This window comes from Somniosus microcephalus, unplaced genomic scaffold, assembly GCF_052327205.1.
Source record: "Somniosus microcephalus isolate GS21.2 unplaced genomic scaffold, FLI_Smic_1.0 unresolved_chr2, whole genome shotgun sequence".
In the NCBI taxonomy this organism is placed as follows: Eukaryota; Metazoa; Chordata; class Chondrichthyes; order Squaliformes; family Somniosidae; genus Somniosus; species Somniosus microcephalus.
Genome location: NW_028225180.1, coordinates 20,401,466 through 20,414,937, shown reverse-complemented (window position 1 = coordinate 20,414,937; position 13,472 = coordinate 20,401,466). Strand labels below are relative to the sequence as shown.

The following is a 13,472-nucleotide window of genomic DNA, read 5'->3' as shown; positions in this document are numbered from 1 at the left end:
ACACTGACCGCTCCTGGAGACTTCCAGACCACAGACACTGACCGCTCCTGGAGACTCTCAGACCACAGACACTGACCGCTCCTGGAGACTCTCAGACCACAGACACTGACCGCTCCTGGAGACTCTCAGACCACAGACACTGACCGCCCCTGGAGACTTTCAGACCACAGACACTGACCGCTCCTGGAGACTCTCAGACCACAGACACTGACCGCTCCTGGAAACCCTCAGACCACAGACACTGACTGCTCCTGGAGACTCTCAGACCACAGACACTGACCGCTCCTGGAGACCCTCAGACCACAGACACTGACCGCTCCTGGAGACCCTCAGACCACAGACACTGACCGCTCCTGGAGACCCTCAGACCACAGACACTGACCGCTCCTGGAGACTCTCAGACCACAGACACTGACCGCTCCTGGAGACCCTCAGACCACAGACACTGACCGCTCCTGGAGACTCTCAGACCACAGACACTGACCGCTCCTGGAGACTCTCAGACCACAGACACTGACCGCTCCTGGAGACCCTCAGACCACAGACACTGACCCCTCCTGGAGACTCTCGGACCACAGACACTGACCGCTTCTGGAGACCCTCAGACCACAGACACTGACCGCTCCAGGAGACCCTCAGACCACAGACACTGACCGCTCCTGGAGACCATCAGACCACAGACACTGACCGCTCCTGGAGACTCTCGGACCACAGACACTGACCGCTCCTGGAGACCCTCAGACCACAGACACTGACCGCTCCTGGAGACCCTCAGACCACAGACACTGACCGCTCCTGGAGACCCTCAAACCACAGACACTGACTGCTCCTGGAGACTCTCAGACCACAGACACTGACCGCTCCTGGAGACCCTCTGACCACAGACACTGACCGCTCCTGGAGACCCTCTGACCACAGACACTGACCGCTCCTGGAGACCCTCAGACCACAGGCACTGACCGCCAATGGAGACCCTCAGACCACAGACACTGACCGCTCCTGGAGACCCTCAGACCACAGACACTGACCGCTTCTGGAGACTCTCAGACCACAGACACTGACCGCTCCTGGAGACCCTCAGACCACAGACACTGACCGCTCCTGGAGACTCTCAGACCACAGACACTGACCGCTCCTGGAGACCCTCAGACCACAGACACTGACCGCTCCTGGAGACCCTCAGACCACAGACACTGTCCGCTCCTGGAGACTCTCAGACCACAGACACTGACCGCTCCTGGAGACCCTCAGACCACAGACACTGACCGCTCCTGGAGACCCTCAGACCGCAGACACTGACCGCTCCTGGAGACCCTCAGACCACAGACACTGACCGCTCCTGGAGACTCTCAGACCACAGACACTGACCGCTCCTGGAGACCCTCAGACCACAGACACTGACCGCTCCTGGAGACCCTCAGACCACAGACACTGACCGCTCCTGGAGACTCTCAGACCACAGACACTGACCACTCCTGGAGACTCTCTGACCACAGACACTGACCGCTCCTGGAGACTCTCAGACCACAGACACTGACCGCTCCTGGAGACCCTCAGACCACAGACACTGACCGCTCCTGGAGACTCTCAGACCACAGACACTGACCGCTCCTGGAGACCCTCAGACCACAGACACTGACCGCTCCTGGAGACCCTCAGACCACAGACACTGACCGCTCCTGGAGACCCTCAGGCCACAGACACTGACCGCTCCTGGAGACTCTCGGACCACAGACACTGACCGCTCCTGGAGACCCTCAGACCACAGACACTGACCGCTCCTGGAGACCCTCAGACCACAGACACTGACCGCTCCTGGAGACTTTCAGACCACAGACACTGACCGCTCCTGGAGACCCTCAGACCACAGACACTGACCGCTCCTGGAGACTCTCAGACCACAGACACTGACCGCTCCTGGAGACCCTCAGACCACAGACACTGACCGCTCCTGGAGACCCTCAGACCACAGACACTGACCGCTCCTGGAGACTCTCAGACCACAGACACAGACCGCTCCTGGAGACCCTCAGACCACAGACACTGACCGCTCCTGGAGACTCTCAGACCACAGACACTGACGGCTCCTGGAGACTCTCAGACCACAGACACTGACCGCTCTTGGAGACTCTCAGACCACAGACACTGACCGCTCCTGGAGACCCTCAGACCACAGACACTGACCGCTCCTGGAGACCCTCAGACCACAGACACTGACCGCTCCTGGAGACCCTCAGACCACAGACACTGACCGCTCCTGGAGACTCTCAGACCACAGACACTGACCGTTTCTGGAGACCCTCAGACCACAGACACTGACCGCTCCTGGAGACTCTCAGACCACAGACACTGACCGCTCCTGGAGACTCTCAGACCACAGACACTGACCGCTCCTGGAGACCCTCAGACCACAGACACTGACCGCTCCTGCAGACCCTCAGACCACAGACACTGACCGCTCCTGGAGACCCTCAGGCCACAGACACTGACCGCTCCTGGAGACTCTCGGACCACAGACACTGACCGCTCCTGGAGACTCTCAGACCACAGACACTGACCGCTCCCGGAGACTCTCAGACCACAGACACTGACCGCTCCTGGAGACTCTCAGACCACAGACACTGACCGCTCCTGGAGACTCTCAGACCACAGACACTGACCGCTCCTGGAGACTCTCAGACCACAGACACTGACCACTCCTGGAGACCCTCAGACCACAGACACTGACCGCTCCTGGAGACTCTCAGACCACAGACACTGACCGCTCCTGGAGACCCTCAGACCACAGACACTGACCGCTCCTGGAGACTCTCAGACCACAGACACTGACCACTCCTGGAGACCCTCAGACCACAGACACTGACCGCTCCTGGAGACCCTCAGACCACAGACACTGACCGCTCCTGGAGACCCTCAGACCACAGACACTGACCGCTCCTGGAGACCCTCAGACCACAGACACTGACCGCTCCTGGAGACCCTCAGACCAGAGACACTGACCGCTCCTGGAGACTTTCAGACCACAGACACTGACCGCTCCTGGAGACCCTCAGACCACAGACACTGACCGCTCCTGGAGACTCTCAGACCACAGACACAGACCGCTCCTGGAGACTCTCAGACCACAGACACTGACCGCTCCTGGAGCCCCTCATACCACAGACACTGACCGCTCCTGGAGACCCTCAGACCACAGAAACTGACCGCTCCTGGAGACCCTCAGACCACAGACACTGACCGCTCCTGGAGACCCTCAGACCACAGACACTGACCGCTCCTGGAGACTCTCAGACCACAGACACTGACCGCTCCTGGAGACCCTCAGACCACAGACACTGACCGCTCCTGGAGACCCTCAGACCACAGACACTGACCGCTCCTGGAGACCCTCAGACCACAGACACTGACCGCTCCTGGAGACCCTCAGACCACAGACACTGACCGCTCCTGGAGACTCTCAGACCACAGACACTGACCGCTCCTGGAGACTCTCAGACCACAGACAATGACCGCCCCTGGAGACTCTCAGACCACAGACACTGACCGCTCCTGGAGACCCTCTGACCACAGACACTGACCGCTCCTGGAGACCCTCTGACCACAGACACTGACCGCTCCTGGAGACCCTCAGACCACAGACACTGACCGCTCCTGGAGACTCTCAGACCACAGACACTGACCGCTCCTGGAGACCCTCTGACCACAGACACTGACCGCTCCTGGAGACCCTCTGACCACAGACACTGACCGCTCCTGGAGACCCTCAGACCACAGACACTGACCGCTCCTGGAGACCCTCTGACCACAGACACTGACCGCTCCTGGAGACCCTCAGACCACAGACACTGACCACTCCTGGAGACTCTCAGACCACAGACACTGACCGCTCCTGGAGACCCTCTGACCACAGACACTGACCGCTCCTGGAGACCCTCTGACCACAGACACTGACCGCTCCTGGAGACCCTCAGACCACAGGCACTGACCGCCAATGGAGACCCTCAGACCACAGACACTGACCGCTCCTGGAGACCCTCAGACCACAGACACTGACCGCTTCTGGAGACTCTCAGACCACAGACACTGACCGCTCCTGGAGACCCTCAGACCACAGACACTGACCGCTCCTGGAGACTCTCAGACCACAGACACTGACCGCTCCTGGAGACCCTCAGACCACAGACACTGACCGCTCCTGGAGACCCTCAGACCACAGATACTGTCCGCTCCTGGAGACTCTCAGACCACAGACACTGACCGCTCCTGGAGACCCTCAGACCACAGATACTGACCGCTCCTGGAGACCCTCAGACCGCAGACACTGACCGCTCCTGGAGACCCTCAGACCACAGACACTGACCGCTCCTGGAGACTCTCAGACCACAGACACTGACCGCTCCTGGAGACCCTCAGACCACAGACACTGACCGCTCCTGGAGACCCTCAGACCACAGACACTGACCGCTCCTGGAGACTCTCAGACCACAGACACTGACCACTCCTGGAGACTCTCAGACCACAGACACTGACCGCTCCTGGAGACTCTCAGACCACAGACACTGACCGCTCCTGGAGACCCTCAGACCACAGACACTGACCGCTCCTGGAGACTCTCAGACCACAGACACTGACCGCTCCTGCAGACCCTCAGACCACAGACACTGACCGCTCCTGGAGACCCTCAGACCACAGACACTGACCGCTCCTGGAGACCCTCAGGCCACAGACACTGACCGCTCCTGGAGACTCTCGGACCACAGACACTGACCGCTCCTGGAGACCCTCAGACCACAGACACTGACCGCTCCTGGAGACCCTCAGACCACAGACACTGACCGCTCCTGGAGACTTTCAGACCACAGACACTGACCGCTCCTGGAGACCCTCAGACCACAGACACTGACCGCTCCTGGAGACTCTCAGACCACAGACACTGACCGCTCCTGGAGACCCTCAGACCACAGACACTGACCGCTCCTGGAGACCCTCAGACCACAGACACTGACCGCTCCTGGAGACTCTCAGACCACAGACACAGACCGCTCCTGGAGACTCTCAGACCACAGACACTGACCGCTCCTGGAGCCCCTCAGACCACAGACACTGACCGCTCCTGGAGACCCTCAGACCACAGACACTGACCGCTCCTGGAGACCCTCAGACCACAGACACTGACCGCTCCTGGAGACCCTCAGACCACAGACACTGACCGCTCCTGGAGACTCTCAGACCACAGACACTGACCGCTCCTGGAGACCCTCAGACCACAGACACTGACCGCTCCTGGAGACCCTCAGACCACAGACACTGACCGCTCCTGGAGACCCTCAGACCACAGACACTGACCGCTCCTGGAGACCCTCAGACCACAGACACTGACCGCTCCTGGAGACCCTCTGACCACAGACACTGACCGCTCCTGGAGACCCTCAGACCACAGGCACTGACCGCCAATGGAGACCCTCAGACCACAGACACTGACCGCTCCTGGAGACCCTCAGACCACAGACACTGACCGCTCCTGGAGACTCTCAGACCACAGACACTGACCGCTCCTGGAGACCCTCAGACCACAGACACTGACCGCTCCTGGAGACTCTCAGACCACAGACACTGACCGCTCCTGGAGACCCTCAGACCACAGACACTGACCGCTCCTGGAGACCCTCAGACCACAGACACTGACCGCTCCTGGAGACTCTCAGACCACAGACACTGACTGCTCCTGGAGACCCTCAGACCACAGACACTGACCGCTCCTGGAGACCCTCAGACCACAGACACTGACCGCTCCTGGAGACCCTCAGACCACAGACACTGACCGCTCCTGGAGACTCTCAGACCACAGACACTGACCGCTCCTGGAGACCCTCAGACCACAGACACTGACCGCTCCTGGAGACCCTCAGACCACAGACACTGACCGCTCCTGGAGACTCTCAGACCACAGACACTGACCGCTCCTGGAGACCCTCAGACCACAGACACTGACCGCTCCTGGAGACCCTCAGACCACAGACACTGACCGCTCCTGGAGACCCTCAGACCACAGACACTGACCGCTCCTGGAGACTCTCAGACCACAGACACTGACCGCTCCTGGAGACCCTCAGACCACAGACACTGACCGCTCCTGGAGACCCTCAGACCACAGACACTGACCGCTCCTGGAGACCCTCAGACCATAGACACTGACCACTCCTGGAGACTCTCAGACCACAGACACTGACCACTCCTGGAGACCCTCAGACCACAGACACTGACCGCTCCTGGAGACCCTCAGACCATAGACGCTGACCACTCCTGGAGACCCTCAGACCACAGACACTGACCGCTCCTGGAGACTCTCAGACCACAGACACTGACCGCTCCTGGAGACCCTCAGACCATAGACACTGACCACTCCTGGAGACTCTCAGACCACAGACACTGACCGCTCCTGGAGACCCTCTGACCACAGACACTGACCGCTCCTGGAGACCCTCTGACCACAGACACTGACCGCTCCTGGAGACCCTCAGACCACAGGCACTGACCGCCAATGGAGACCCTCAGACCACAGACACTGACCGCTCCTGGAGACCCTCAGACCACAGACACTGACCGCTCCTGCAGACTCTCAGACCACAGACACTGACCGCTCCTGGAGACCCTCAGACCACAGACACTGACCGCTCCTGGAGACTCTCAGACCACAGACACTGACCGCTCCTGGAGATCCTCAGACCACAGACACTGACCGCTCCTGGAGACCCTCAGACCACAGACACTGACCGCTCCTGGAGACTCTCAGACCACAGACACTGACTGCTCCTGGAGACCCTCAGACCACAGACACTGACCGCTCCTGGAGACCCTCAGACCACAGACACTGACCGCTCCTGGAGACCCTCAGACCACAGACACTGACCGCTCCTGGAGACTCTCAGACCACAGACACTGACCGCTCCTGGAGACCCTCAGACCACAGACACTGACCGCTCCTGGAGACCCTCAGACCACAGACACTGACCGCTCCTGGAGACTCTCAGACCACAGACACTGACCGCTCCTGGAGACCCTCAGACCACAGACACTGACCGCTCCTGGAGACCCTCAGACCACAGACACTGACCGCTCCTGGAGACCCTCAGACACTGACCGCTCCTGGAGACTCTCAGACCACAGACACTGACCGCTCCTGGAGACCCTCAGACCACAGACACTGACCGCTCCTGGAGACCCTCAGACCACAGACACTGACCGCTCCTGGAGACCCTCAGACCATAGACACTGACCACTCCTGGAGACTCTCAGACCACAGACACTGACCGCTCCTGGAGACCCTCAGACCACAGACACTGACCGCTCCTGGAGACCCTCAGACCATAGACACTGACCACTCCTGGAGACCCTCAGACCACAGACACTGACCGCTCCTGGAGACTCTCAGACCACAGACACTGACCGCTCCTGGAGACCCTCAGACCACAGACACTGACCGCTCCTGGAGACCCTCAGACCACAGACACTGACCGCTCCTGGAGACCCTCAGACCACAGTCACTGACAGCTCCTGGAGACCCTCAGACCACAGACACTGACCGCTCCTGGAGACCCTCAGACCACAGACACTGACCGCTCCTGGAGACTCTCAGACCACAGACACTGACTGCTCCTGGAGACCCTCAGACCACAGACACTGACCGCCCCTGGAGACTCTCAGGCCACAGACACTGACCGCTCCTGTAGACCCTCAGACCACAGACACTGACCGCTCCTGGAGACTCTCAGACCACAGACACTGACCACTCCTGGAGACCCTCAGACCACAGACACTGACCGCTCCTGGTGACCCTCAGACCACAGACACTGACCCCTCCTGGAGACCCTCAGACCACAGACACTGACCACTCCTGGAGACCCTCAGACCACAGACACTGACCGCTCCTGGAGACTCTCAGACCACAGACACTGACCGCTCCTGGAGACCCTCAGACCACAGACACTGACCGCCCCTGGAGACTCTCAGACCACAGACACTGACCGCTCCTGTAGACCCTCAGACCACAGACACTGACCGCTCCTGGAGACTCTCAGACCACAGACACTGACCACTCCTGGAGACCCTCAGACCACAGACACTGACCGCTCCTGGTGACCCTCAGACCACAGACACTGACCGCTCCTGGAGACCCTCAGACCACAGACACTGACCGCTCCTGGTGACCCTCAGACCACAGACACTGACCGCTCCTGGAGACCCTCAGACCACAGACACTGACCGCTCCTGGAGACTCTCAGACCACAGACACTGACCACTCCTGGAGACCCTCAGACCACAGACACTGACCGCTCCTGGTGACCCTCAGACCACAGACACTGACCCCTCCTGGAGACCCTCAGACCACAGACACTGACCGCTCCTGGTGACCCTCAGACCACAGACACTGACCGCTCCTGGAGACTCTCAGACCACAGACACTGACCGCTCCTGGAGACCCTCAGACCGCAGACACTGACCGCTCCTGGTGACCCTCAGACCACAGACACTGACCGCTCCTGGAGACCCTCAGACCACAGACACTGACCCCTCCTGGAGACCCTCAGACCACAGACACTGACCGCTCCTGGTGACCCTCAGACCACAGACACTGACCGCTCCTGGAGACCCTCAGACCACAGACACTGACCGCTCCTGGTGACCCTCAGACCACAGACACTGACCGCTCCTGGAGACCCTCAGACCACAGACACTGACCGCTCCTGGAGACCCTCAGAGTACAGAAACTGACCGCCAATCGAGACCGGACCATTTCCACCTCTTATTGAACAATGTTTATTTTGGTTTAACTGGCTTTTTTTCATTCCAAATTCAGGATCCCGATAATGATAAGTTGAAGTGTGTGAATGATACCGACTGTGAGGTACAGTTCACTCACCAGGTGGGCAATGGTGAGTTTCAGCTTCTCCAGTTCTCCCAAACCTCAAATGTCCCAACCTCCAGATGTTTCGACCTCCAGTTGTCCCAACTTCCAGATCTCCCAAACACAACATCTCCCAACCTCCAAATGTCTCTGTCTCCAGATCTCCCAAACACAAGGGCCTAGAAATTCAGTTGGGCGCGCCAGCCGTTAGCGCCTTAGGGGGAGTAGATCTCGAGCGCTAGGCGCTTATCGCCCGGGCGCAGCGCGATCTGCGCCTCTCCCCAACTTCAGGACACATTTAGCGCCGGCGCAAAGTCTTAGCGCGCGCCCTGCTGCGCGCGCAGATCATGACGTCATTTAATAGTGCAACGCCCTTTGTGCGCCCCAAACCGGAACGTCACTCGCACCGGCCCATTGTGCGCCGGGCGTCCCGAGCGACTGTGAAGTGGAACAGTACACAGGCTAGCCGGGCCGGGGGGAGCGCTAATTAAAGGGCACTTACCCAGCAGTATAAAGGCCAGCCATTTTGCAGCATCCACTCTTGTGCAACGGTTTTTTGGACAGAGACCAAGGAGGAGAGTTTACTGGTTTGGACCAACACTTGGACAGGTATTTTTGGCTCAGGCCAGAGCTTACCAATTATCTTTGCCTTCATTCAGAGCTCAGTGTTTGCCAGCATATAATGGGGGCTGCATTGGGTGCCAACGCTGAGTTTCAGCCTTATGCCAGAAGGGCTTACAGACGCCGTGAGAGAGTGGCAGCCCTGGCTAGACGCAGAGGGGGCAACAGGCGTCGCCAACTGAGGCCTTACCCACGCAGGGTATACCGCCAGCAGTCCTCCTATCTGACCATGTCTGCCGCGATGTGTGTTAGGAGGCTGCGATTCCGAAGGGAGGTGGTTGCAGACATCTGCCGGCTGCTTCAGAGAGATCTGCAGCCACAGCTGATGCGCAGGACGTCTCTGTCGGTGGCAGTGAAGGTGACGGTGGCTCTCAACTTCTATGCCACCGGCTCCTTCCAATCCGCTGCTGGGGACATCGCTAACATCTCCCAGTTCGCCGTGCATTGCTGCATCCGCCAGGTGACAGAAGCCCTTTTCAGAAGGAGACATCAATTCATCTCCTTCCCCATGACCCTGGACAAGCAGCAGCAGCGTGCAGTGGGGTTTGCAAGAATAGCGGGCTTCCCCATGGTGCAGGGCGCCATTGACTGCACGCATGTGGCTTTGCGGGCACCTCTTGAGCATGCCGAGGATTACTGCAACCGGAAGGGCTACCATTCCCTCAATGTACAGCTGGTGTGTGACCACAGGCAGCGCATCCTAGCTGTCAATGCCCGCTTTCCAGACAGCAGCCACGATGCCTTTATCCTGCGACAGACAACTGTGGCTGACATGTTCCAGGCACAGCCTCCCCCAAGAGGATGGCTTATCGGGGACAAAGGCTATCCTTTGTGTACCTGGCTCATGACCCCGCTCCGCGCGCCCACGACCCCTGCTGAAGAGGCATACAACGAGAGCCATCAAGCGACGAGGAACCTCATAGAACAAACAATCAGCGTGCTCAAGCAACGGTTCCGCTGTCTCGACCGCTCCGGGGGAGCCCTCCAGTATTCGCAGGATCGAGTCTCCCAATTCGTCGTCGTTTGCTGCATGCTGCACAACCTGGCTATCCACAGGACTCAGGCACTGCCACCTCACGTTGGACGACCACCTCAGGAGGAGGAGCAGGAGGAGCATGAGGACGACGAGGACGAGGAGTACCAGCCCAGGAGGGACGCACAAGGTCCAAGGGCCGCCCGTCGTCGGCTTATTGAACGTCACTTCTAGGCCCCCTGTCAGGGAATGGCTTGTGCCAATGATAGAACATGATTGCAGCCGCTCCGCAAGCCCTCAGCCGGTTAAGGCAACAAACACTTCAAAGATCAAACATGGACAATGTGAATAAATAAAATGCTTTATTGTACAAACTCTGGGCCCTTCCCACATGAAAACCAAAAACAGATGAAACCCCCAAAAAACACAAACACATTACTCGCTCCCACAACCTGGGGAGGATTAACAAAATAGGGCAACTAAAATGGCCGTCATTCTCGGCCTTCGTCCAAAACAAACATCACATCATCGGCCTTCAAAAAACAAACATCCAATTCTCGGCCTCAAGAAACAAACACAAATGGCCACACATTCGACTATTTGGCCCGCTAGGGCGATGCCTTGGCCATCTTTAGGTGGCCCCTGCCCGCCCTGCTGCTCCGCCTCAAAGTAAGGCCATTGCCTGCTGCAAGGCTGGGGGCAGGCTCCTGAGGGTCACATGTCGTGACGGCAGATGCCCTTGGGGGTCGGCCTAGTCGAGGTCTGGGCGTCGAGCGGCCGGCTGTTGATTGCTGCAGCTGTGGCTGGCCAGCATCAGTCGCTGCAGCAGCTCCTGGCAGCTCCACTGGAGGAGTGGCAGTGGCGGCTGGAGGAATGGCGGCAAGCTGGCGGATGGGAGGCGCTCGCTGGTCGCCTGAGACACTGGCACTCGCCTGGGCCAGCACTGCAGCATTCGCACCAATCTGCCGAGGGACAGACCGATGTGCTGCTGCAGCGCGCCGGGTGCCCTGGCGATGCCTGGCTGACACCGCGAGTGTGGCAGCAGTGAGTGCCCGTGTTGACCTGTTCACTGACCGCAGCAGAGCAGCCAGTGACTGGACGGCACCACTAATCACCTGGCCAGTCGCTGACAGATCTGCCCGGTGTTCCGCCCGACTGGTGGCCTCTAAGGGCCCGAACTCGGCCACACTCCGAGAGAGCGAATCGATGGACTCAGGCAACCGTGCCACTGCCGCCATGAGCTCCATGTGCCGGCGCTCCGAGTCCGCGGACAAGTCTTCGAGGCGTTCCATCTCCTCGGCGAAGAGCATCTCCTGACTGGAGGCCAGACTCTCCCTCTGGGGAGAAGGCCGCCGAGCTGGCCGACCCTTCCTCCGTTGCTGGAGGCCGCTGGGCCCAGCAATTGGACTCCCCTCCGACACATCCCCCCTCTGGGGAGAAGGTCGCCGAGCTTCCACCCCCCTCCCGCCTTTCTGCAGCACGCAGGTCCCAGGAGCTCCCCTCCCCTTTGACACTTCCGCCACGCTGCCCTCCAGGGAAGACGTGTCCCCTACATTGGCCTGGGTGGCCGCGGCTGAGGGTTCCCCTGATGGGCCGCCTTCCTCTTGCTCCTCCTCCTGCTCCTCCTCGGAGGGTCTGTCACTGGCAAGTTGAGGGACCTTCTCTTGACCATCTGAAAGCAGGAAGGCACAAGAGTAGCTTTAGAGTGAGGAGAGGGCGTCAGTGCGGGATGCATCAGTGGCGGCATTCAGCGCATTGGTCGGACAGTGGCAAAGGATGTAGATCTGATGCGCAAGTGGGACGAGAGAGGTGCAAAAGGTGATGTCCTTACCATTGCTGCCCAGAACAGGGTCGGCATCTCCACATGCAACAGGCCCAATCACCCGGCCACCCATGAGGCGCTCCACGCGATGTTGCAGGTCGGTGAGTGGCTGGATATGGGGTCGTCCTCCCCCGGTCGCAGTCCGGCTCTTGCAATTATTCGCCAGCTTGGCCTGCAAGAGAAAGGACGGCCTCTAAGTACAGTGTGTCGCCGTGATCTGGTGTGCACTGCCTCCCATGGTGGAATAGCCTGGCCAGTGTGTCGCCATGATCTGCTGTGCACTGCCTCCCATGGTGGAATAGCCTGGCCAGTGTGTCGCCATGATCTGGTGTGCAATGCCTCCCATGGTGGAATAGCCTGGCCAGTGTGTCGCCATGATCTGCTGTGCAATGCCTCCCATGGTGGAATAGCCTGGCCAGTGTGTCGCCATGATCTGGTGTGCACTGCCTCCCATGGTGGAATAGCCTGGCCAGTGTGTCGCCATGATCTGGTGTGCAATGGCTCCCATGGTGGAATAGCTTGGCCAGTGTGTTCAGTGCAGAATGTGCAATTGATGCTCATGCCTGTGCCATAGCTGCTGGATGAAGGCTGGCCATTAGGGCTTTCAGGTCCCTTTGCCCATAATGTGAGGTGCACATGCAAGGATGAGGAGGTCATTGGATAGGGTACTCACCCTGACAATCCGCGTGTGAGGTCATTTAACTTTTTGCGGCATTGGGCACCGGTCCTGGGGACGTCGCTGTTGGCTGACAGCTTGCTGGCGACATGCCTCCAGGCTCTCCTGTAGACACGGACCGTCGCCTTCTTGCCATTGTCCGGGTACAAAACATGGCGTCTCTTCTCCACAGCAGCAAGCAGGACACTCAGATCACGCTCTGAGAAGCGCTGCGCACGTTCACGGGCCTTCTCCATGTCTTCAGGCGCTATTTGGGTCCAGCAGCAGTGTTCAGGCCTAGCTGGAGGGCTCCACTATCCAGGGCGTGGCAGCAGACACAGTCGACCCTTCCCCCTTAAGAGCTGGCCGGCGCCAGGGTGTCTGCTGTCAATCACGAGATGGCCGCACCTGCGCTGCGCCCGGCCTCGGCGCTATCGATCACCACCTCCGGCTTAGCGCCCAAAGAGAGGCGTCCAGCAGCAGTTTTAGCGCTCGC

General features: G+C 59.6%; 1 protein-coding gene across 1 annotated transcript in view; it reads left to right on the top strand.

The window, feature by feature from the left end:
* The window catches only part of LOC147092242 (P2X purinoceptor 3-like), a 144,575-nt gene that overhangs the window by 42,501 nt on the left and 88,602 nt on the right, over window positions 1-13,472 (top strand). The window contains exon 4 of the mRNA XM_085975580.1: window positions 8,858-8,933. Within this exon, the coding sequence (XP_085831706.1) occupies window positions 8,858-8,933 (76 nt within the window). The remainder of the gene's footprint in view (window positions 1-8,857; window positions 8,934-13,472) is intronic.